Source organism: Hippocampus bargibanti, linkage group LG18, assembly GCF_051943395.1.
Source record: "Hippocampus bargibanti isolate YZ-2025 linkage group LG18, ASM5194339v1, whole genome shotgun sequence".
NCBI lineage: Eukaryota > Metazoa > Chordata > Actinopteri > Syngnathiformes > Syngnathidae > Hippocampus > Hippocampus bargibanti.
In genome coordinates this window covers 3318774-3345097 of record NC_142751.1, presented here as the reverse complement: position 1 = coordinate 3345097, position 26324 = coordinate 3318774, and the positions used below count along the sequence as shown (strand labels likewise).

The following is a 26324-nucleotide window of genomic DNA, read 5'->3' as shown; positions in this document are numbered from 1 at the left end:
TGTGTGTGTGTGTGTGTGTGTGTGTGTGTGTGTGTGTGTGTGTGTGTGTGTGTGTGTGTGTGTGTGTGTGTGTGTCCGCGCGCGTGTGTGTACCTCCATGCTCGTCCCACTCCAAGTTTCCGATATAGGACAATAACTTTCTCCTCCAAGCGAACAAATATTATTGAACCCGACCAGCCAATAATAAACTGAAAAATAAAAATATATTAAAAAACAAATAAAGTAAACGAGTTTTGTTTGGTTATTTGTTTGCAGGGAAGGCGATTGAAAGGCCTATTTCAAGTCAGCTTTCAACATCAGTATTAAAAAAACAAAAAGCAATGAAGTCCTTTTTTGGAAATACAATTTGTGAGTGAGGGACGGGGGCGAATTGAAGGGGAAATGAGTGGGAAAAAAACGTTACGCCGTGCACAGTGCTAGGGGGGTTGCTTTCAATTGCTTTCGAGTATTATGACAACGTGACGTGACAGGATCCTAAATTTTCTTCTGTGGGGATGTACAACGAAAATACGGGCTAAACAAACAGTGTTAACTATTTGGAGGTCGGCAACGGTGCATTTGGTGCAGCGACGAACACATGTGTTCGCATCCCAGAGCGTCCATTTTCAAGGCGGAAACAGAAGAAGCGCGGATTGCTCGCTCGACACTTTGAAGCTGCTCCGAGTGCAACTGCAACAACTGCGAGAGCTACAAGAATTAGTTAGCGCCCGTCGAAAAACAAAGATGTTCACAAACAAATACGTGCTTACTTCTACACATCCATCAAGAACATCGCTAGCATGTGGAAAACTGTTGCTTCTGCCCGTGATGACCGTGGCTATCAACTAAATGTGTCATCATGACAAATATTCCCCAAATAAAGTCGAGGCGTTTTCAAAAAATACATAAAATAAAAACGTAGCTTTTACAACGAAGTACACAAACGCGATAAAAGAAACGGATACCGGTTAAAAAAAAAAAACAAAGCAAAAAATTAATGACAGCCGATCGGTTCAAACCGGATGCTTATCAAAAGCCACAAAAAACGAGAGACAAATCGAAACAAACCTAGTTTGATGTAGAACCACATTGCGCCACAAGGTGCCGCGGCAGCACTGAGGCCTCGTGGAAGCGGTGCAACAAAAATATGCGCGATAAAAGAAGATAAAGGCTCCGCCTACAATGTCCACCCTTGTCCCCGAGACTTCACCTGTATTGACACACCTGCACTTCACGATCGCCTATTTATTTTTTTAAATATTGTGAGATGAAAATTGTTTTGTTATAAACGCGTTGTACATATTTTCAATTCAATCGCAGGAATTATTTTCGGGACGTCTACTTTAGATTGAATCGCTTAACGTTATTTGCGGGCGCCATTTGTTGTTGCAGCTTGATCCACAGCGCGTGCGCTTCTTCCGGTTCCGTTTCCGGCCGTGTTAGCATGAAGCCACAACACTTGAAATGCAAGGACGAAGGACTGCTTTCAATTTTCAAAGTGCTTTTACGACGCGCACGTGTTTTGGAAAACGTTCGCTGCACTTAGAGGACAAAGCGTCGCGAGGGCCCTCTCTCTCTTCCCCTTCAACGCACAATCGCTATCGAGCGATGCCGGCCTGGCACGTCAAGCGACTTGATCACGCAACGCGCCGGCAAGGCGCCCCGGACCTCTACAAATTCCACGCGTGCTCCATTTGCTGCCGGATCTCAACAAATGACGAATGCAAACGACCATCTGCTCTCTGCATGACGCAAGTAGGCGGCCGCCATGGAGTGACATGGAAACACGATGATTACCTGTGCACCATCACACCTACACATACAGTTTACGAACTTAATTGGTGTATAATTGTGTATCTCAAAAGAAACCATTAAAATGAGAATAATCCGTTCCCAGGTCCCCATAAAACATAATTTTTCTACTTTCTAATTTTCTAAGCCTTAAAACTACACAAAATATACCTTATTTTATGTATAATGAATGTGCTACGGTATTATAATGAAAGAAATAAATTGTACTGTATAATAAAGTGGTTTTATTTACCTTTGTGATGGTCATTGATGGCTTGATGGAATGGCGTGGCCAGTTTCATCAGCATAAACACTTGATGAGGAACGTAGCCTTTTTTCACCATCTTGAGGAATGATCCCTTGGAGGTGCTTTCTCTGCGATCATTTTACCTTTTTCCTCATCAATTGTGTTCTGTTTAGCTGGGTTGATAGCTTTTTGCATCAAGTGTACAGATGGCTTGTGCAGGTTATTTGTGGAACTCGATTGATGTAATATTTTAACCTTCCAGTCTACACTCTGCTTTTGAATTATCAAAGTTGAAACGAGTCCAAATTTCACTGTTTTCCATCCATTTTCTCACCATTTCACTTTTGTTTATTTTGTTTCAAGCTCTGTCGTCTCCCTTTGTGTGTGTGTGTGTTTTCTCATTCTCTCTGTCATCTGCCTGTCTCTTTAATGTTTAACCCCCCCCCCCACCTCACTGCTGCGTTCTTGACCAATCACGTGACTTGAACCAAAGACTGGGGCCAGAGAGTAGAAGACCCAAACAGTCGGCTACCATTTTCTTGTTAGGGCAACAGGCTCGTTCGTTAACAGCACATCACTCATTGTGGCAGCTCCGTTTGCATCCCAAAAATAGTTCATATGCAAAGGTAAATTTTTCATAAATTTAACGTTTGTCAACCGAAAAGTTCGTAAAGCCAATGGGTTCGTAAACCGAGGTATCACTGTATACCTAAAAAGTGCACCAAATTCGGTATCAAAAGATGTGATTTGGGTTTCTTGGGCATGTCAATTAAGAAGTAATTCCAATTGATCAAACACAGCGAAAAAACAAAAAAAATGGTCTGAAAGGATGAAGCAAAATAGCTGACTTTGTGTGTGTTTTCAGATGGGACTACTTGAGCCACTCATGGCCTTCTCCTGTTCGATCCTGTTGGCGACACTAAAGGGCAGGGAAAGCCGACTCGAACATCACCCCGGCTGCGCATTGGACATGCGGAACGGTGCTGTCTCTGTGACATCTTTTTCTTTCCAAGTTTTCAGAGGCATTGATCTGGGTGGGTGCGTGTGGCGGTCAGCCCCGCCCCCCTCCAGACAAGCTCACTTACCGTGACGAAATGGTATGTGACACGGCTCTGTGAAGACGGCACGGAAAGGGTCTGCCTCCCCCTTCCCCTGGGAAGATGAGGCGTTGGCGGCGGACCGGAAGCCAGCTCCACATTGGCCCATTTTGTCTCGGCAAGGATGCAGGCCGGATCGGCACGGTTTTGGTCGGTTGCCGGGGTGGCAGATACTCTGTCACTCGATTCAGCGCTCCCTTGGATACTGACGCAGACCGCCGGCTTGCTTCTTTTGTTTCTGTCGAACGGCCATTTTGGGAGAATCGCTCTGCAGCTAGGACGTTGATCTTTACTCGGTTGCTTTTAGGACCAAAACGTGACCCGGTGACGCCGGTATTTCCACCACCGCACCAGCGGAGCGTCACAAATAGTTGCACTAATTTCTCTCGGCGGACGGAGCCTCGCCAATCTTTGGGGAACAAAAAGTCGAACCAAAAACTTGAAATAAAGGACACCAAAGTAAATATTCATCATATATTTTTATATATTCATATATTACACATTTAACACAGGCACAGTGAGAATTCATGACAAATAAGTGGCTAGCGTTTTGAGAACAAAAACTATTAAAATGTTTAACAATCATTGACACAAATTTGCTGAAAAAAATCATCTTAAATACAAACACAAAGAAAATGTGGCCAAAGATGGAGGCTCTTTTTTGTTGTTCAGGACGAGCAAGAACCAGCTTGCTAAAATTAGCCATTCACAACATGGACACTTCAAAAGGTTGATTTCAGATTTCTTTTTTTTTTTTGTCCACGGCAAAAAAAGCTAATCAAAATACAAATATCACGTGACACCAAGGAGCGTCCATTTTAAGTGTTAGGAGAAAATGGCTGAATAATCATTTTGTTGTTGTTTAAAGGACATCTTTCTTTTGGCATCCAAACAAGAAGCGGTGCTATCGATCAAGCGCTTTTTTGTCTCTACTGACAAGGGCACACATTGTTCCCAAAAAATGGGAAAAAATGTTTTGGTGAAAGGCTCCGAGTGAAAATTTTAAAGCATTTTTACAGTTGTTTAAAAAGAGCCCTGAAACCCTAAGGCCCGTTTAAAAAAAACAAAAAGGAGGTCGGTGCATTGTGGGTGGGGGCACTGAAGTCCAGACTGGCTGGCTTTTTTTCCCTTTTCTCTCTTTTTGTGCTACGAGAGCGACTCTCTTCATGGCACGCCATCCACACGTCATTCAAGAACAACAAAATGGTGGCAAAGGTTAATATAGATACAGTGACAGTTGTGAAGGGCGTAGGGGGTGGTGCTACGATTGTTGGCCTTTTTCTGATTTCAAAACTGCCTCTTTCATTCTTTTTTTTGTTGCGCTTAACAGTGTTTGGTACTCAGTGCTGCCTTTTTGTGGTGATTCCCGGCCCGTCCCGGCCCACTTTGGATGAAAGTGACCTTGAAAGTGTTCCTCAGCAATCGGCCATGTAGCGACCTGAAGGCAAACAAAGATCAGGCACAACAATGGTGACAAATCAGGGCGGGGTCTTTGCGCCTTGCCGTTGACGCCGCCATTGGAAAAGCGCTACTCTGCCATCACATACAACTTAGGACAGGTGTTTTTTTTGGTTTCTACAAGGAACTGTAGTGGCTGAGAAAAACTTAGCAAAAGGAGCCATTTTGTCTGGGTGGGCTCTCCGTCATTCAGCCGTCATCTGTACTTCTTTGAAGGTGGCCTATGTTTCTGCTCCCCCAACCTTATAATAATCATAATAAATTTCATTTATAAGCGCCTTTCAAAACTCTCAAGGTCACTTAACAGTCACAGGATCAGTTTTTCTGTGGGTGAGCAGCGGCGGTCACACGCGCCATCGTTCGCTCAACCCGGAAGTAACTCAAGAAGCTCGAAAGCTAGCTAGCTCATAGACGGCTAATAGCTAGTGCTCACTCAGTTGGGCAGGTGGTCAGTTTATTAGCTTTTGGTGGATCCATCAGGTTGTTGGCTAGTAAGTTGGACAGTCAGGTCGTTAGCTATTGATTGACCGGTTAGTTAGAAATACACTCAGCGAGCTTGGTTTTTACAAGCAGTTTGTTAGCTTGTGTCAGAGATGTTCGGTCGGACAAAACTCTCAAGGTCACTTTACAGTCACAGGATTTTGAAGGAGTTTTTGAACGCCGCTTATAAATGAAATGAATTATTATTATAGATATCTAGCTAGAAAATAGATCACTAGCTATCTAGATAGCTCATATGTTTCCTGACGCAAATAGCTATCTAGCTAGCTATATAGCTAATAGATACCTAGAGCCTCAGGACATATCAGTGCAGAGGTCTGGCACCTGGCCCACCTCTGTCCATTAGGGATATATAGGACAAGGGTTACTGGCAGTGACGTGCAGTCAGGGGAGGCAGGTGAGGCCGTGCCTCATCTGTCATCATAGAAATATCAAATGAAAAAATAAATTAAACAGTTATATTTATTTAGTGATTTGTACTTTAAAGTTCTTTTCCATTTAACCACCATTTTTGGATTTTTTTTTTTTCAAAATCGCTGAATTTTCACATTTACCGTTTAAATACTAAGTGGAGATGAGCGGTGAGGCAGCAGCCGGCTGAGCCTCACCATGGATTGCGCAATGACTATGCTAAGTGTGCTGGCTTGCTCTGCAGTGAGACCGCATTGTTGTCCCTCTGCATATCGCTTTTAAAGTGTTCAAACACTTTTAGTATATGAACTAAATTTCTAGTTCAGCTGGTGTATATAATGTATAAGTCACTTTACATGATAAACACTGTCCTACAGTGTTTATTATATTTTTATCAAAACTGTGCATAGGTGAGGCACACAGTTTTCCTGCCTCATGAGAGGGGGCGCTGGTGATTCCAGGAATTCGTCTTGCCTCTTCGGCTGCAGAATAATAGAATTAGTGAGCAAGCTACAGTAATTATTTATTACTTATTTTCAGAATGGAGGATTACATATCTGAAAGAAATAGAGACTTAAAACTGAAGAAAGATAAGGAAGGCTTCTACAAAGAAGGTATAGATGCCTTTCTTCAGAAGGAGCGACTTCATTTATAAGTAAAGGTAACACGATTATAAAGTTTTTTTAATTCTTTTCTTCTATGCTACAGTTTATATAAAGAATGCTGACATGACATTTTAAACAAAACATGTTAACTGTTGCCAATCAAATGGTGAATAAACTACTCTGTAGAGTTCATATGTTTGTAAATCTGACTGTGATGACATCAGTGCCTCACCAGCCATGAACCTCACCGCACGTCACTGGTTACTAGCACAACTTGAGTTCGCTGAGAAGCTCTTCGGATGAGGAGCAAAATATCCGACACCTTCAAAGTAAAGTCCAGATGACGGCTGAAGAAAGCTTTTCCTTGATAAGGGAGCCATGGAGAAGTCAACGGCAGGGTCCTCCTACAGAAGCTTTAGCTCAAACGCGGAGGGACATTTGCCAATGCTGGCCAAGGAAGCAAAATGGCGTCTTTCTTTTGGGGGCAACGTATGAGAAGTGGGCCAGGCCTTACCAGTGGCAAATCTCTTCTTGCTGAGCGACAGCCGGTAGGCGGCGCCCTGCAGCTCCACTTCTACGCCCGAAAGGGTCCCGCCCTCGCTCACAAACTGCACCGCCAGCGTGGACGGGGTCGACGGGCCGTCCGACAATTGGAACTTGGCGCGGAGGGAGCCGGCGCCTGCTCAAAAGCCACGCAAAAATCGGCACGCTCCAAAAAAAAGCCTCCGGATGACTTTTCGGCGCATGGAACCAGGTCGGAAAGGGCAAAACCCACCTTGGTTCTCAGACTTTTCCGAAATGTCGCTCAGCTTCCAAAGACATTTATTCAGCTCGCCGTTCCTGAAAGCAAAACGGGAAAATCTGGCTGGAAATGTTCAACAATGAGGCAAACCAAAACATGTTTTTGGGGACCCGCTGATATTTGTGGGCCCGGAAAATGACAGGATGATGGCAAAGACCCAAGATGGCGGCCGGGATTTGCTGCGATTGCGCGTCTGCTGTACCCACCAGAGGGCGACGGGCAGCGACTGCATGGCGGTGACGCCGCCGTCCACGGGCACCAGGATCTGCAGGCTGCCCAGCGGGCTCGGCGCTGCCATGGACTCCGGGTTGTAGCGGTAGTCCACGCGCAGGTCCGTGGAGTCCGCCGCGCACTTCCAGTACACGGCGAGGTTCAGCGGCGTGGAGCGGATGCCGTCCGACCGCACCTGGGGGAGTCGGGGGGTGGGGGGGGGGGGGGGGGGGGATTTGGTGCGCCTGAGGGAAGTCGCTTGAAAAAAAGGTGGGCAGGGTGCCCTCCGCACCGTGCCCACCACCTTTTCCAGTCTGATTTTCCATGCTCTTATCTTGATTTTCGCAGTGTGCAAGTCCTCGATTTTCTTTCGCAATCCGCCATTTGATGTCGGATTTTGTCCATTTCACCCCCCCCCCCCCCCTCGCAACTTTTGAGACTCGTTCAAGTCAAGTGCAGCAAGGCAACTGACCTGATACTTGAGGACGTCCACATTGAAGTAGGAGGCGGTGGGGTTTTGCTCCAAGGCCTTGCGTAGGAAGGCGGTCAGCGCTTGCATGTTGAACCAGAAGTGCCGGCACTCTGAGTCGCCCTGGGACGGATCGCTGGGTGACAGGAGAAACGCAAGGCGCCGTCAGAACGCCCAGCTCACGTGCGTCCCCATTCAAGACTTTCAGTCACTGCTAACAAACGGGCGCCATCTTACCTGAAGAGCAGCTGCTGGTTGGGGAGGATCTGCTGCAGCCGGCTGCTGTTCTTCAACTTGAAGGTGAGACCGGCGGGGGAGGGGTTGCCCGTGAACACCTTGATGATGCCCGAGGGGAAAGACAGCGTCATGTCGCCCGTGATCTTCACGATGCACCTGGATGGGAGGGTGAAAAAAAGGGTCCATTTTGAATATCCACGAGCAATATTAGAAATTAAGACAAAATGGCTGGGAAAGACACTCACTTGTCGGGGTCGGCGCCTTTGAAGTAGGCATTGACTGCCTCGGTCAAGGCCACGGCCACGGGCAGAGCATCTTGGGACGCCAGCGTCACCGGGCTGGGGCCGCGGGACGTGCCTGGGCGACAACCACAGCGTCAGGGGAGGGGGCGACCGGCGCCGGCCCGTCTGGGAAGGAAGGACGGCGGTACTCTCTTCAAAATGGCGTCAGCGCTCCTTACCCAAAGTGGGAGTGTTGGCGGCGCCCAGGGAGGCGTTGGAGGACAGTGACGACGAGCTCTCGGCGCGGGCCAGCGGTGCGGCAGGAGGCGGGCTGGCGCCGGGCGCCTTGGGCGGACTAAAGGGTCTCGCCTGGAGAATGGGGAGGGGCACAGAGGACGTCATCACGAGCCTTTGAAGCCTTTTGGTTTGGACTCACAATTTGGTGGATGCCACCGAGTTTTCCCAGGGGCGCTTTGGGCCGGGAGGAGGGACGGGGCGGCGGCACCAGCGCGCCCGCCGTCAGAGGGGTGCTGGGCCGCTCGGCCGCTACGGACGCGCACGCCGGATGCGAGGAAGCGGCGCTCAGGAACGGGCCGAGCGGATCCAGCGACAGGAGGTCGTTGTTGCTCAGTCTGGACATGAGGGGGGGTGGACATAGGGTGGGCAATAAAAACAGACATTTTTGAACATTTCAACTCATTTAGTGCATTCTAAAGAATTCATTTCAATAGCGAGGCGATGCAAAAGTTCTTGGCCATTTTTAGACTGAGCATGATCTGTTGCCCCCCCATGGAAGGTAAGTAAAAAAAAACAACTGCATTTAAAATTACAAAAAAAAAAAAAAAAAACGTTTCCTTGTTAAAATGATGCGTCACGCATTCTTTTTAATAAACAAGCAGCTCCTTTTTTGTGCCATTTGGGCTTCCTTCGCTGGCCACCGTCTTCCTCTTCTCTATCACAGAGTAAATTTATGAGTAAATTGAGACATGATTAGCTTGCTATCTAGCTAGGTGGCTATCTATTTGCTATCTGGCTGGCTATACAGCTAGCTGGCTAGCTGTCTATTTACACCAGGGGTGTCAAAATCTGGCCCTCGTGGGCCACCATCCTCCATGTTTTCAAAGTCTCCCTGTTGCAACGCACCTGATTCAAGGGTACAGGCTCAATGGACACACCTGATTATAATGATCAGGTCATCAGCAAGCTCTGCGGAAGTCTGACATGAGCCTGTTCCCTTGAATCCGGTGAGTTGGAATAGGGAGACTTCGTCTGTGTAAGCTCTCAGTCGTACAGGAGTGGTCCATCGATGAGAAGGTTTCTTCAGCCGTCATCTGTACAAAAACTTTTGTACAGATGACGGCTGAAGAAACCTTCTCATCAATAGGGAGACTTGGAAAACATGTAGGACGGCGGCCCTCGAGGACCAGAGCTTGACACCCCTGATCTATACGCTATCATTTCCTCTTCCTTTCATAACTTTGCTGCTGTGTTACCAGTGAACGCTGGTGCGAATGGCTGCCGCTGCTCACCCGCACAAAAAAAGTTCTTATCCCGTGACTGTAAAGTGACCTTGAAAGGCACCTAGAAATAAAATGTATTATTATTATTATTATTCCCAAAGCTACGGGTCTCACGTCGCGCCTCTGGTGGTCAGGTGTGTGCATTGGACGGTGCAGATCAGCAGATCAGGGAGTGCAATACCTTTCTAGCAGACTCTGCAATGATCTCTTCTTGCGCAAGGCATTTTTTTTCGGGGGGGGGCATGACGGGACATGAATAAAGACTAATCTCTCCGCTTATTCTTTTCCTTTCGGCTTTTCCCTTCAAGGGGTCACCACAGCGAATCAGTGTCCTCCGTCTTCAGAGGTTTGATCCGCATGTTTGTTTAGGCCAAGCTTTTACGTCGGATGCCCTTCCTGACACAACCCTCTGTATTTATCCGGGCTTGGGACCGGCACAAGAAGACTTATGTCCTTTTGTGGCTACAGAACAAGCAACTCACTCAGTAAAAGGCTCCCAAACACAAAATGGTCATCGGCGCAGCAACATTCAAAAAAGCAAAAACTATACTCACCATTTGATTAATCTAATCTAATGAAATTCCTTAAAGGACAACCGACGCCTCCGGACAAGTTGTGTCCATAATTTGTGAAATCACTTCAAATGACTTCTACTGAACGTATTTTACAAAGATTCCACGGCATATAGCTATAATTTACATTTTAAAACTTGCACTGAATATTCAGGAAGTCTTGTTTTCGAGTTGATGACGATGCCTGACGTGACGTCACGTCTGGAACGCCCCTGACCGAGAAAGCGACACACAATGCATTTTTTTGCACTTTGTTTGGTCTTAACCCCCCCCGCCCCCGTCCTGAACTCACTCGTATGAAGAAGTCGGAAGTCGCGCTTTGACCAGCTCATCACCTGCGAGGGGGGAAAACAACAAGCATCATCCCAAGCAATGTCAAGAAAGTAAGAGCAAAAGAAATACTCACTGGATTGGTTCCTCCGCATTTGGCCCTGAAAAAAGAAAAGAAAAAAACTGCAGTCAATAAAAGAAGGAAAAGAATAAAAGAGATAGACAAACACAGACTGGCTGAAATACCGCTGCCATCTTTTCCCTTTTGGACAAGAAAAAACTGGACCTTATTGGACTTGAAAATAATTCATTTCGGCAATGGAAAGCAAATGGTCCGCATTTTTTACATGCCAGGCCTTCATTGCCATTTTTGGTGATAAGTGGGGGTGTGCGACATCCCACGCAGGCAATGTTGATTCCCTTGCAAACGTTCCAAAATATCATTGATGCTCTCCAACTTTTTGGATTGGGTCCTTCCTCCTCTTGTCCGTCCACTTTGCACTACAGTACAGTGATACCTCAGCTCACGAACTTAATTGGTTCCCAGAAAGTGTGTGTAAGGCGGAAAGTTCATCTTCTAAACATTTATTTCCCATAAGAAGCCATTAAAATGAGAATAATCAGTTCCCAGTTCCCCATAAAACCTAATTTTCCACGAAATAAGCATAAAAACTACTCAAAATATACCTTATGTAGAATAAATGTGCTTCTCTACTGTCATGAAAGAAATATACAGTACTATATAATAAAGTCAGTTTATTTACCTTTGTGATGGTCGTTGATGTAGTTGCCTTGTGATGATATCCGAGTGACGTTGCCGTGCGTTCTCTGCGATAATACCCTCACTCACAGTCTCCCCTGCTAGCTGTTTTCCATTAAACCAAATCAACAGAAGTTTTTCAACCTCTTCTATTGCCTGAGCCCGTTGCTTAGACAACACAGAAACACCCTGAGCCACACCTAGCAATGGTCGACTTAGCGTACTGGTACTGGGATGCTAAATCACACAAACGCACACCTCGTTGGTGTTTTTCGATGATCTCCTTCTTCTGATCGACCGTCATTTTCTTTTGTGTCCTCTTTTGCTTAACACTAGCCTGTGGTGGGCTCTTTTTCGCTCCCATAATACCATAGGTACTCCACTCGAAAACAAACCACTTCCGCACTCAAAGAAAGGGGTTGTGGAAAACTAGTTCGCCAGCCACCGCGGCGCTGTGTGGTTTGGTTCGTCTGCCGAAAACTAGTTCGTCAGCTGAGACTATATGCTCCCGAATTTAATGTTCGTGAGGCGAAACGTTCGTGAGCTAAAGTGTTTGTAAGCTGAGGTATCACTGTACAATCCAGGCCAAAACAATACCTATTGATTGATATTGCACTTTCAATAATAGCTCAAGCTGGAACAAAGCGCTGAACAAAACAGCTGACAAATTTTAAGTCTGAAAATGTGTGTCTACATTTGATTGGCTCACGCGAGTCACAAGCAGCAACGAGCCGTGATCGTGTGGTCGTCTGCACGTGTACGTGAAAGAAACGACAAAACCAGTCATAAAACGCCGCTAAGTGGCAAATGGCTTCAATTATGGCTCCCCTCAGTGACCACACACACACACACACGTAGAAATTGAAAAATAGGCGTCAGCAGAGCCACACAGGAGGGGGTCGAGGGGGCTCATTTCAATAATTGACACCAGATGACTCAATGGTGTCAAAGATGATGGATGTCATTTCATGAGGAAACCTCCTGTCAATCGCAACAGGAAATGACACACTTGGGAAGGAAAAGAATTTCGCCATGCCGGCGACGGAGCCCAGAAAAGCCGCGTCCAGCCCGCTCACTCCCAAGTGGCAAAGACAACAGAGGACAAAAAAGACGGGTAAAAAAAAAAAAAAGACTGGAGTGCTGTTCCAAGACGCACACGCCAAGTGGCTTCAATATTTGATGACTGCTTACTTTCGGAATGCGCGCGCATATGACAACATCTGCTATAAGTGCACGTATGTAAAGTGATACCTCAGTTTACGAACTTAATTAGTTCCCAGAAAGTGTAAGGTGAAAAGTTCGTCTTCCAAACATTTATTTCCCATACGAAACCATTAAAATGAGAATAATCCATTCCCACATCCCCATAAAACATAATGTTCGACGAAATAATCCTTAAAACTACACAAAATCTTTCCAGCAACTCATGTATTTTGTTTTTCTACTTTCATTGCTTTCATAACTTTGCCGCTGTGAAATGTACATTTCTCCACTGCGAGACTAATAAAGGCAAATCCAAATCCAAAATATACCTTATTTCAGTGCCTGAAATAACGTTCCGGGGCATGCAACTTTTACGTTGGGCATACAACTTACGAAACGTCTCCGCCCGGGTGGCCGACAACTTTTTCAAGAACAAAAGAAACATTTTTTTTTCCATTTCGGTTCGTGTTGTTTTGCCCAACAACACCGCTCAGGCAAAATTTTAGATGTTAATTTGTTATTTGTCATTTGGATGATACCCCCCCAAAAAGGCCCCCAAGTACGATATCATGACTGGATGCTGCCATGATTATTTGAAGATAAAGGCCATTTTTGTCTGAGCTAATTGCAGAAATTTGACATTGGTAAGTGAAAAACTGGAAATTGGGGGGGCGACTTTCTGCCATTGTCCAACGATGGAAATGTCTCTTTTTTTGTCTGATTTTGGAGACAGGAGTTGAAAATCCCCAAGTCAAGGTGAGATGGATCCTGGAAAATGTATGTAAACACTGTATTTAACTTGCCGTTAAGTCGCCACGGGGGCTGGTGGGGTCGGGAGGGTTCAGGGGGGGGGGGGCTAATGCAATGGCGTAAATCCTCATGCGAGTCACGAGCTAATGCTCAGGCTCTCGCTAAGTATAAAAATAAATGCCCAGAAAGGAGGCCAGGAATGTCGGTGGTGCTCAAGCGTGACCAAAAACCGTCCCCCGCTGCCCTCTAGTGTTGCAGGGTGGGAGCATTTTTGCCCCCCTTCCAAAAAGGCTTTTGGACAGCCACTTACTGAGTTTGCCGGCGACAGGACGATGTTGCCCACGGAGGCCTTGAGCTCGTCGATGGCGGCGCGGTTCAGCTGGCGCGCGGCGTCCTCGGGTTGCACCGGCTTGATCTCCACGTGGAACCTGCGAGGCTCCTCCTCGTCCTCCGAGTCACTGGACGAGTAGAAGGAATTCTCTTTGCCATGTACATCCCCGTCCCATTAAGGAGTCCGCAACGGCAAAAAGCGAAAGGCGCCCAAATGACCTCGGACGCGGCGCTCAAAGGATATCGTTCTCCAGGGACGGGGGACGGATGCAGAAGCCCTCGTCGTCCACGCGCGGGACGTTCTGCAAAAAAAAGGAAAACACTTCAAATATGGCGCCTCAGCGGCAAAGGCGTGCGTACACGTGCGTGTTGGCTTGCTTACAGCGTTCTGAATGTCGATGGCCCCGTAGTATCCGGGGGGGGCGCCGTTGGCAGTGTTCTACCGGCATCAACAAAGACAAGTGGAATGAATGAATGAGCAAATGTGCAAAACAAACAAGAGGGAGGGAGGGTGGGAGGGGGGGAGTCACACGTTCGAGTAGTAAGACGCCTCCCCCATCGCTTGACACGGCCAGCGACAACAACACGCCGCCATCACGCCGACTAGGCCGTTTACTCACACTTTCTGCCTCCGTCGATTCCCTGCAAGACCAAAAAAGGGACACGGCAGCATGACAAAACACTCAGAGAACATTGCACGGCACATGACCCACCCCTCCCCTTTTTTTGGGTATTTGTACAAATTATTCGTGAAGTAAAACTTTTGGATGACCCCCCAAAATATGCCTGAATAGACATGATGGTGAACAATTTGCAACGGCGACGATAGGAGGGAGCCATTTTGTAGCTTCCGATGACAGACTTGATTGACAAGGGCGATGACGGCGCGATCTCCAAAGTGTGCCGGCTAAGGAGCCCCCCCCCTACCTTTATGTGAAATGCCCTCGTTTTGAATCAGGCAATTCAATGCTAGAATCGAAGGCTTGAAATAAAAAAATTAAAGAAAAACAACAAACGTATTTTCCAGTGTATTCAATGAATGACAAAGGTTTTCCAAATACAGGTAACATCCGGGTTATGACCGGCGCGCTTTACGACCACTCGTACTTAAAGGACAACCGACGTCTCCAGACAAGTTGTGTCCATAATTTGTATGATGGTTTCAAATGACTTCTACTGAGCGTATTTTACAAAGATTCCACCGCATATAGCTATATTTTACGTTTTAAGACTCGCGCTGAATATTCCGGAAGTCTTGTTTTTGAGTTGGTGACGATTCCTCACCTTACGTCACTGAAAGGACATACCTTGCATCACCTCAATGCATTTTGCAATACTTTGTTTGGTCTGAAAACTTCGTGTTGATGGCGAAATTAGAAGGAAAACACATGAATAACGCGATGGTGAATCCTTCTGTGTGGCACCGAGCATCTATTTGATATTCACTGACAAAAATTGTAAGGAATTAATGAGCCCGTTTCCACGGAGCTTTCCATGGAGCTTTGTCGCCCTCTTCTGCCTCTTTTCGGTGCTACACCCCCCTCCCCAGATGACACACATTCGGTGCTACATTTCCCCCCTCAAAATGACAAAGAATAAATTCTTGAATCGATTGCATGTATGCTTTCCTCTTCAGAACTGTGTGAATCATATTCATAACTGGATGAGTAACAAGAAAGCACATTCACTGAATCTGAAGCCATTGTTTTGATTCTCGAGCAAGGCAAGACATCTCGCCGTGACACCACGAACATGGGGGCGGGACCTTCTGAAACTGGCCACTTCCGATTTCAAATTGAAGTACTTTTTAGACACTAAGTCATTGTTATTGGTGTTTTGCATTTGACTAAAAATATCATCATATCATACTGCGTGTTTTGGGTATTTTAGATGCTATAAAACGTTTAGGAAACAAAAAAGTGACGTCGGTTGTCCCTTAAGACCACGACCACCAGACCCCCTTTTTTCGTTCTACGCCTGGCACCGCTCCGCGCACTACAATTTTAGCCAACCAGCATGTTACACACTCGCACATCAATCGACCGGGTGACTACACTCAATACAGTAGTTATACAGTATAGATACGGTTGGCAACATCTCCTGTAGTACTGTACACTGCTTTTTTCCGAGCGTGTGTGTCGGGCGACCTCTTCTGGCCGTTAGCATGGAGAGCCATTTTTCAACAGCTGTATTATTTATATGTAAGTGTTTTCTTTAACCCACTATATCAAATCTAAATATAAATCGATAACATGAAATTTAAAATGATAAAAACGACACTAAAAGGTAAGTATAAAATGTATAAATGAACTGTACAGTAAACAGTTTTGTCTACATTACAAGTACAGTTATACAGTAATAAAAATCGCTAATACGAAATATAAAATGACACTAGAAGTGATAAAATTTATAAATGAACTGTAAACAGTTTGGTATATAATAGTATCCAATAGAAAACGTTGCTTAATAACAACAGATTGACATCATATACTATCCTGTCGTGTAAATGTCAAGTCGGCCATTTTGAAGAGATTTCGACTTAGGACCGTTTGACTTATGATCGTTTTGTTGGAACGGAACCCGGTCGTAACTTGGATGTTACCTGTATAATATATCAATCCATATTTTTTTTCCAAATATAAGGCACATCACATTGTAAGATACTACAGGAGAGGCTGGGGTTGTGCAATACTTCTTCTAAGTGGGGGGTCACTGGCTGCTGAAAGTTATTGTGAGACTGATTGTGGCTCAAATGACTTCTCATATAAGGCACAGGGTCATTTGAAGCAAATTTTGGGTGTGCCTTATACACCAGAAAATACGGTAATGTGCTTGTGCGGCTTTTGGTGTTTGGAGACGCCTTTTGTGGGCTTCAACGCGGCACATGGAGCGACACGCGGTTTCTCGTTCCAAGTACTTACGTGGAGTCGGCGTCTTTGTCTTTCCGGCGTCCCGGGATGCCAAATGGCTTTCTCCTTCTGGCTTTGGTACCTTTGGGCGAAACCAAACAAAAGCGGATTCAACCATTTGTTGACACTGAGGATGGAGGAGAGATGGGAAGCCAAGCGCCCACTCGCTACCTTCGGCGGCGACGGCGGTGTTGCACTCCTCAAACTCGATGGGCCCTGATGAGACAACATCAAATTGATGATGGCCACGCTGATTGATGAATAACTAGTTTTCAAATTTTAAGTCAAGAATAATGACTGTTATTGTGGTTTACATACGACAATTTGAAATTTTGGTTTGGACATTAGCAGGAATCATGAAATTTCACACGTATGATTTCCTTTCACAGCCTGAATAAAATGATGTGGCGGGCCAGATTTGGCCCCCTGGCCTTAACTTTGACACATGTGATGTCAGGGAGTAGCCAGCTATCTGAATAGAAAGAGAGCTTGTAAGCTCGCTCGCTAGCTAGCCAGCTCAATAGATGAGCATTGGAATTTCTCAAGTTTGATTCACTTTCACGGGCCGAATAGAACAATGTGGCGGGCCAGATTAGCCGCCCGGGCTTTGACTTTGACACCTGTGATTTAAAGATTAGCTAGCTCAGTCGCTAGCTAGCTCGATAGGTGAGCATGGAATTTCCCAAGTGTTTATAAAAAAAAGATCACCTGAAAGTAAAGTGCACATATGGCAGTAGAAAAGTGAAAGTCAAGCGCCGAGGTCTTTGGGCATGACAGTCATCAAAGCGGCTAGCGCAAGCGGTGACGGCCGGCGGCGGCATGATATGCTAATGTGCTTTGACCTGAAGAGAACAAAAACCGCCACATCGGCTACATTAGCCACGTCGGTGGCGGGCGGGCTAGCAAGCAAGCGGCTTCCTCCGGGGCCAGTGGGGCGGGGCCACCACGGATGCATTGTTTGGCGTGCGCCGGCGCCCCCGCGTGAAGCGCAGGCAAGCGGCGAGTCACGAGAGGCGCCCCCCGTCACGCCAAGTCGAGTGGATAAAGGACACCCATGACCCATCCACTCGACTGTGCTCTATCGGCCCTGAACCGCACGCACGCACGCAGAGGTTGGCTGCACCTAGCTACTCCACTAGCCCCCCCCCCCCCTGCCCCTCTGTGATGCCAATCAAAAGACAATTGGCATCCAAGAAGAGGTCATCACACGGGATCGGACCAAACCAAACCTCCGATGTCATTAGAAGGGGAAAAAAAGTCAGGCGTGTGCGTTTAAGCATCCCTGAAGCCGACGCGTCTTTATGGAGGGGAAGATGTTTCCTTTCTTTTGGATTGGGGCAAGCAGTCATGCGTGAGTAGCGGATCCCCCCCCCCCCCATTTTTTTCCCTTGCCGTGGCACCGAGTTTGCGTGTCTGGCCCACCGCCAGTTGACAGCTCAGCTGGATATCGTTGAACACTCCAAACGCAAGCCCCCTCGCTCCTCTCAGCGTGTCACTTTGGGATCGTTTCCGCAATAAAAAGTTGATTCAACCTCGGTGGCGCGCTCACTAAAGCGAAAACACGGTTGGGGGGATTGAAAGACAGTGATACCTCAGCTTACAAATTTAATTTGTTCCTAGAAAGTGTGTGTAAGGCGAAAAGTTCATCTGCCAAACATTTATTTCCCAAAAGAAAGCATTAAAATGAGAATAATCCGTTCCCAGGTCCACATAAAACATAATTTTTTACTAACTAAGCCTTAAAACTACACAAAATATACCATATTTTATGTATAATAAAGGTGCTATTGGATTGTAATTAAAGAAATAAACTGTACCGACTAAAAGTAAAGTAAGATGAGGTATCACTCTGTACATTTCAGATGCATTCACAAAGACTCCTGGAGACTATTGTTATTATTATTTTTTTTTAATGTGAGGCTGTAAAAAAAGGTAATTGCCTCAATTTTTTTCTGATGGCTGCCACCAAATCGTGAATGAAAGGCTCCGTGCGGGCAAGACTTTTCTGGGGGGTGGGGTTGTTTGTTTATGTTTTAGCCTCCATTAATTCTGCTGTCCAAACAAATGAGGGCCAGCACTCGGCTCGGCTACGCTGGGCGCCGGTTTTCAGGCATTGTTTACACACACTCAGCGCCGAGGTGAGCCGCTCACATGCCTGACGTCATGTTGCGCTTGAGTGGAGACGAGCAGGAAGATGGGGCGGCGAGGGGGTGGTGCCATCCCACCCCCCCGGAGGCTTGAAATATTCTCACGCTTGGCATGCTTGGGGGAATGGAGGGGGGGGGGGGTTCAGGCCATGACCATTTGGGTGCGCCTTCAATAAATAGCGAGATGAAAACGGCTGCCGACGAGGCAGGCAAAGTGTACACTACAAGAGTCATTGTTGAGCTTTGACCTGGCGGAAAAGCTCGCTGGTGCCCGCTTAAGTCAAACCCCCCCCCACGTGACACACGCTGACTGGAATGCCGAGGCCGGCCTACCTTGACGGCAGATTACCATGATGAACCGCGACGGCCACTCTGCCCCGGTCTAATTGCCCCCTTCGCCGCCGCCAAAGGCAGCGCCTTTGTTCTGATGATTTAAGCGCGTCGTGAGGTGAATTCAGACTGCGACTGGGCTACAAAATCAACACTGGCCATTGAAATGAAGCAAAACGCTTTTTTTTGCCGTGGCTTTTCAAGCAGCGTTGGTGTCTAAACGCAGTCAAGCTAAATTGTACAGTAATCCCCTGTTTATCTCGGTTAATGGGGACCAGAACCACCCGCGATGTGTGAAAATCTGAAAAGTGGGGATGCTACAGCCATGCACAAAACCTCAGTCTTCGCCATTTTTTTCTTGAACCTTTTTTTTCCTGAAAAAGAAAAATCAGTGATGCACTGAAAGTAGCGGGGATCACTGTATTTGCGACTGTCAATCGGTAGCCCCTCGTGACCTCATTTTGTATTTGCTTCGGACTCCAACCAAAAAAAAGGCTTACCTGGTCTCTCCTTGCCCGTTCCTTTGCTTTCGGCCAGTTTTTGTATCAAGCTCTCCACTGAGGTGTTCTCCACGTTGCTCACAAATTCATCGTGAACCTGCACAATCCCCAAAACCGCAAATACACAAAAATGTTGCTAATAAAAACTGGCTTCATGTATCTGGCTGGTTATCTTGCTGGCTATCTATCTAATCTAGATGGCTGTTAACTAGCTATTAGCTAACTAGCTAGCTTTCTATCTATTTGAGTTATTCCGGGTTGAGTGAACTCTGGCGCGTGTGGCTGCCGCTGCTCACCCACAGAAAAAAACTTATCCTGTGACTGTAAAGTGACCTTGAGAGTTTTGAAAGGCGATTATAAATGAAATGTATTATTATTGTAATTATTATTATTATGATAGAGGCTTTTTTTAAATTGGAAAAATAAGAGTAAGAACCAAAATTTGTCGAGATGATTTTGGTGATGGTTCACAACAAAATGATCACGTTAATTGGTGGCTGGTAGAATATTACCTGAAATACGTCAACCTCTGTTAGTCGATTTGCTTTGATGAAAGTGTGCTACACTAAAGCTAACGAAGAATGCAATAAACATTTTGGGACGTAGCGGACACGCACCCGCCGCCAGTTAAAGGGCCTCAAATAAAGCTCATCATTTGTCTCAATTTTTTAGTGATACTAGTGCAGCGTGTTCTACTGGAGACAAATTCCTTGTGTGTTCTACATACTTGGTAATAAAGATGATTCTGATTCTGATCTGTTCCAGTGGGCGTTTCTGTTTGTCATTTGGACTTGATCACCAACTGATGCTCGCACAGGTTTGAAATGGGTGAGGTGTGGGGGCAAGGCATCGAATGGGGGCAGGAGGTTGCTCACGCGAGCTGTCAGGTGCTGTTGCCATGAGAAGGGCGCATGCACACACACACGCTGAGGCTTTGGGCCGCATGCATCTCCCTCAGAGGCATGGCGACTCTGGCACACAAGCTCACTTAGATAAACAAACAGAGCACGCAGACTGACATATACGCTCACCACACACTCACACACCAAGTGCATTTCTTCACACTCTCGCCCTTTCAAACGGTATATCCCCCACCCCAACCCACTGTCATCTTGTCACGCTTTTACTCTCTGAATTGGACATTGACTCCAGCGCTAAGCTGGGTTTCAAATCCATCATCATCGTGTGCGTGAGTTAGTCGTCAATGACCGCCGCAGGAAGGGCAAGTAAATATATACAGTGATACCTCAGCTTACGAACTTCATTGGTTCCCAGAAAGTGTGTGTAAGGTGAAAAGTTCGTCTTCCGAACATTTATTCCCCATAATAAAACTTAAAATAAAATGAGATTAATCCGTTCCCAGATCTCCATACAACATAATTTTCTACTAAATAAGCCTAAAACTACACAAAATATACCTTATTTCATGTATAATCAATGTGCTATTGTATTGCCATTAAAGAAATAAACTGTACTGTATAATCAAGTCGTTTTATTGAACTTTGTGATGGTCGATGTAGTTGTCTCTTGATGATATCCGAGGGAAGTTGCCGCGCTTTCTTGGCAATAATACACCCACTCACACTGTCCCCTGCTAGCTGCTTTTCGGTAATCCAAATCAACAGAAGTTTTTCAACCTCTTCTATTGCCTGAGACCGTTGCTTGGACAACAGAGAAACACCCTTAGCCACACGTAGCAATGGTCGATTTAGCGTACTGGTACTGGGACGCTAAGTCACACAAACACACGCCTCGTTGGTCTTTTTCGATGATCTCTTTCTTCTGCTCGACCGTCATTTTCTTTTGTGTCCTCTTCGGCTTAACACTAGCCTGTGGTGGGGTCTTTTTTGGTTCCATAATAGCAAAAGTACTCCACTCCATAACAAACCATGTTCGCACTCAAAGAGAAGTGGTGACGAAAACTAGTCTCCCAGCCACCGTGGCGCTGTGTGGTTTGGTTTGTCTGCCGAAAACTAGTTTGTCAGCCAAGACTATATGCTCGCGAATTTAATGTTCGTAAGGCGAAAAGTTTGGGAGCTAAAGTGTTAGTGAGCTGAGGTGTCATTATAATTAGTGTCAATATTTTTCCAGGGAAAAAAAATCATCTTAAAATAAACGCTCATATAAATTAGCTATGCTTTCATTCCTGAAAAAAAGACATTTGAAATAATAAACTTGTGAGCTTTTAAGAATCTTAGAGGGAAAAAAAGAAAAGAGCTATTTGCAAAAAACACTTAAATATTTGTTGTACTCATGAAATGATAAACGGTGCCCCCCCCCCCCCTCCGTAATTTGTTTCGTGATTTGGTTGTTTGGCCTCCAGACAATCTGGAAGGAAGGCTTTTTTCACGGAGTTGAGCGCCCTCCGGTGGACCTCGCGAGAAGTGCAGCAGAACGGGCGTCCGGACGAGTTGGCAAACGAGTGGCGAGAATGCGAGGAGGGCGAAGCGGCGCGTTTTAACGGGGTGGGGGGGGGTGTCGTGGGTGCACTTACCTCTCCTATTTGGACGTGCGTTTCGTCCACGGACTGTGAGTAGGACCGGATGATGTCCTTCATGTGGAGGACGTGGCTTTCTTCCATGGCCTGGAATTTCTGTGATCCAAGTGGACAAAAAATGTCAAGCCAAGCGCCACTTTGGCGATGAGCGGCCATTTTATTTTTCTCGCTGTGCGGTTCTCTGACTTTCACACAGAATATGGCAAAAATACGGGGGCCTTACCTGTGCCGTTTCCTCCATCTTGAGTTCAAAGTCCGACTTGGCGTAGGCGTATTTCTCCACCAACGATTTGTACGTCTCGGTGGCTTTTTTGGCTTTCAGTCCGGCCTGAAGAGCCACAAAGCACGAATTAGCGTCAAAAGGGCGAGACGAGGCCTGCGCGTCCCGTCCTACCTTGTCCACGTCTCTTTGGGCGGCCCCTTCCTTGCGGAGGCGCTCCTGCTCCACGCTTTTGGCGTTGTAGCTCTCCTTGGCCTTGTGCAGGGCCTGCCCCGTGCTCTGGATGTTCTGCACCGCCTCCAAGGTAGACGCTACCTCTTCTTTTGTCTGAGCGCAATGGCAAGAGTGAGCCGGGCGACGGCGGAGGGGGAGCCCCGGAGGGCCGTGTGAGCTACAAAAGACTCCAGGGGCGCTCGATTTCCACCAAATCCATCGTTGTCGGATTTTTGTTCAAAATTCTTGTCAAATCAAGATAACGGACAAGGGCTGCCCCCTTTCAACGAAGGGGTGCCGCGAACAGAGCATGGCAACATGGGAACAGGCAAAAGCATCAAGTGGGATGGGCGCTTACCTTCTTGTGCGCTTTAGCCTGCTCGTCCACGTATTTGTGCACATCTTTGATGAGCTCCTGCAGCTTGCGCACCAGCTCCATGTGGCAGGCGGCCAGCTTCTCCGTGGAACCCTTGAACAGGTCCCAGGCCGGCGCAAAAGTCCTGCGGTGGAGAAGGAACGCCGCCGCCATATGTTGCGTTGGGATCGGCTCGGCGTGGCTCAAAAGTGTGTGCGACTCACCCCAGCAGTGAAAAGTTGCCCGCCGTCTTGGCCAGCTTGCTCATGGACCTGGCATAGGCCTCTTCGATCACACTCCTGACGCGGCGGCGGCCAATGGAGGGGGGGACAAAAATCAAACAGTCTTTATTGTCAAACTTGGGCTCATTTCCCATTTCGTAATTTTGACCTCCATTGTTATTTTACATGTCAGTGACTCTTTGCATGGAATTTGATTTGTTTCCCATTCATTTATTTGTACGATGACTTGCTGATGCGAAAAACACGCCTTTTGTGCACATTTCTCATTGAGAATTCCACCTCTTTCGGCTCCCAAATGGCTCCTCAGTTTTTTTAAGGAAATTTATTTACAACCAAAAATAATATAGATTACATGTAAAACGAATTTCTAATGTAAAAAAAGTACAAAATATCATTTTATTTATTTATATGGCTCCCTATTGGGAATCAGCTCCAGTCATTCACTTCCAAGAGCCGGTTCATCCGCGAACAATACATCACTATTTCTCAATGCATTGCTGACAAAGAGCTGTGACACCCCCCTCCCCCCAATTAGCTTTTTGGGGACATTTTAGATAGCGGCCAGCTCTGGCTTGCCAATGTTGCAGCCTGTGAAGGAACCTAAGAAGAGCTCAAGGAAAACTTCTGGCTCGACTGACTAGGAGATTGTTGTTGACCTTTTTTTTACCTTTCCCTGATGAAGTCGGTCAGCTCCTTGGATGAAATTTGTCCATGCTTCATGTTGTGGTACAGCACATCAAAGCCATTGTTCTTGTCACCCTGTCGAGAAAATGGCGGCAACGGAAGACTGTCAGTGCGTGCGCTCGGCGCATGTTAAACACACAGCTGATCTTTGCCATCACTGGATTCTCTTGTGGCCGAGGCACAAAGGGCAGACTGACAAGAGTCTCCAGCTCGCCTCCTTTCCGCTCAGCCAATTTGCACCTTCACTTGACGACGGAGAAGTCAACGACAGGGATCATGCAGTCTCTGAACCGACCCGTGACAAGGAACCAAACCCATTCAAACTGATGTTGAAGGGCAGTCACCATAGAAAGTGCCTCCGCATCAAAATGAGACGTTCCAGGAGGCTCTGCATTGAGGCCTTGTCAAATTTCTGTTCGTTGCAACTCACAAACTAAAGTCATGTAAAAATTACAGTTGCATTTCTATGTCTGAACTTTGTTTTCATAAGATTTGGACTATGTGCTTTGTCAATATTGAGTTTTGTCTCTTCAAATGACAAATTTATATACAGTGATATCTTAGCTTACGAACACTTTAGCTTACGAACTTTTCACCTTACAAACATTAAATTCGCGAGAATATAATATCCGCGTACGAAGTTTAGTTTTCGGCGGACGAACCAAACCACACGGTCGAACAGCGCCACGGTGGCTGGAGGACTAGTTTTCGGTGGAAGAACACCAAACCACGTGGTCGAAAAGCGCCACAGTGGCTGACGGACTGTCACCCCCTTTCTTTGGGTGCGGACGTTGTTTGTTATCGAGTGGAGTGCTTTTGCTATAATGGGAGCGAAAAAGACCCCACCACAGGTTAGTGTTAAGCAAAAGAGGACACAAAAGAAAAACAGAAGATTATCGAAAAATACGAACAAGGTGTGTGTTTGTGTGACTTAGCGTCCCTGTACCAGAACGCTAAATCAACCATTGCTACCATCCATTGACAACTACCATCACAAAGGTAAATACAACGACTTTATTATATAGTACTGTTTATTTCTTTAATGACGATACAATATCACATTGATTATACATAAAATAAGGTATATTTTGTGTAGTTTTAAGGCTTATGTAGTAGAAAATTATGTTTTATCTGGATCTGGGAACGGGTTATCCCCATTTTAATGGTTTGTTATGGGAAATAAATGTTTTGAAGACGAAGTTTTCGCCACACACACTTTCTAGAAACCAATTAAGCTCGTAAACTGAGGAATCACGGTAGTCATTTTATTCCCATACCCAAAAAAAGATTATTGTCAAATGACACCTGGCAAAATGTCACTCGCAATTAGCTCGAATCCAATTAGTTTTTTTACGACAAATAAATGTGACATTGTCTAAAGATATTGTTGTGACTTGGTAGGTAATAAGTGTCAGGCCTCTTGTTTGAAGCTAGCACAGCCACGTCAAATCATGTAAGTGGGGAAACGAATTTTGTTCGGGACAAGCACGCCATAAAACAGTGGCTTTAAGACTAAACAGTGTCATTTATAATATTGTAAAAGACGTACAAATTGTGGGATTTCAAAAGCTTCGGGAAATTTCTAAACATCTGGCCTCTTACCGAAACTTCACGGAAGGAAGAAATATGACGCGGAAAAAAAACAGAACAAGCATGTGAGTGACAATCGCGGCAGCCAATAGCGACCTCGAAAGGAAATGCAAGCGCGCCCACACGAGTCGTGGCGGCCAATCGCAAACCGCATAAGGAAACTCATGGTGGGGCGTATAACTTTCGGATTTTCACGCTCGGTCGACTCTCGTTTCTCTTCAAAGGCCCGACCAAATTCCGGAATTAGTGAAATAACACATAATGGCGATAATGGCAATTAGTCATCTAACGACGGCGGGTGGTTTTAATATCATTTCCAAACCCATTTGACGAGAAGGCCCAGGTGTAAATAGCTCTGCAAGTGAACACAACCTACCCAGAAATTGTCCACGAAGTAGGGTGTAATCATCTTGCTCTCGTCGTCGTCTTCTTTGTCGCCAACACTTTTGGAGAAACTTTTGGTTTTTCGTTTTATACAATGGCCAAATTCATCCACAAGGAGCTGGCGCTGAGTTCATGCCGTACACCGCTTCGTTTCTTTCTTCCGCTCGCCCAGTCGGAGTTCGCCTTCCTTTCCTCTTTTGCCCCAACTCCTCCCCTCCTCCTTCCTCACCCCACAAAACCCCACCTCTCGGCCCCGGTTCTAGTCCTAAATCGACTAGCGCTACCCCCGGGTCGACCGGCAAACAACGAGTCGAGCCTTTCGGCGGAACGTCCGCGACCGGACGAAGCAGAGATGCCAGCTGCAGACGAGAAAGCGACTAAACAAGGCAAGGGCGAACTCGAAAGGTGCGTTCAATGGCGTCCAGGAAACTCCCGAGAGGCGTCCTTGGACTCTGCGAAAAGCGTAAAACTGAAAACGCGACTCTCGTAAAACGATTTGAACAATTTATAAGAACGACAATTTTACAGTCCAAATTAGCTTTACTCACCCTGAAACCTGCATTAGTCCACCTAAAATATTGTAAAACGAATTGTCTTATATACTCGTTAATAAAAGTCATATATTGTAAGGCGTTTTAGCCGAAAAAAAAACACACAATGGTGAAGGTATAGTGTGCAATTCAGCATTTTATTTAGGCAGTTGTGTATACAAAAGATTCCAACACTATTTTATATATATATATATATATATATATATATATATATATATATATATATATATATATATATATATATATATATATATATATATATCATGTAT

The 26324-nt window shown here is 46.0% G+C and overlaps 1 protein-coding gene and 1 long non-coding RNA gene across 2 annotated transcripts; one reads left to right on the top strand and one right to left on the bottom strand.

The window, feature by feature from the left end:
* Nucleotides 1-1162: 1162 nt before the first annotated feature.
* Nucleotides 1163-3868, top strand: LOC148884237 (uncharacterized). Its single transcript, XR_016118202.1, has 2 exons — nt 1163-1734; nt 2883-3868. It is a non-coding gene; the product is annotated as an uncharacterized LOC148884237 (long non-coding RNA).
* On the bottom strand, nt 3575-25840 carry fcho2 (FCH and mu domain containing endocytic adaptor 2). The gene is made up of 25 exons (XM_089019833.1): nt 25497-25840; nt 23514-23605; nt 22829-22903; nt 22608-22749; nt 22211-22363; nt 22040-22144; nt 21814-21912; nt 19320-19416; nt 16514-16558; nt 16355-16424; nt 14054-14075; nt 13816-13872; nt 13678-13735; nt 13414-13592; nt 10527-10551; nt 10413-10455; nt 8465-8660; nt 8268-8397; nt 8053-8164; nt 7808-7963; nt 7574-7706; nt 7098-7297; nt 6865-6929; nt 6604-6768; nt 3575-4552 (listed from the first exon to the last, which is right to left on the bottom strand). The coding sequence occupies exons 1-25, from the start codon at nt 25527-25529 to the stop codon at nt 4530-4532; spliced, it is 2475 nt and encodes an 824-aa protein (XP_088875959.1). The 5' UTR covers nt 25530-25840; the 3' UTR covers nt 3575-4529.
* Between the last annotated feature and the right edge of the window lie 484 nt (nt 25841-26324).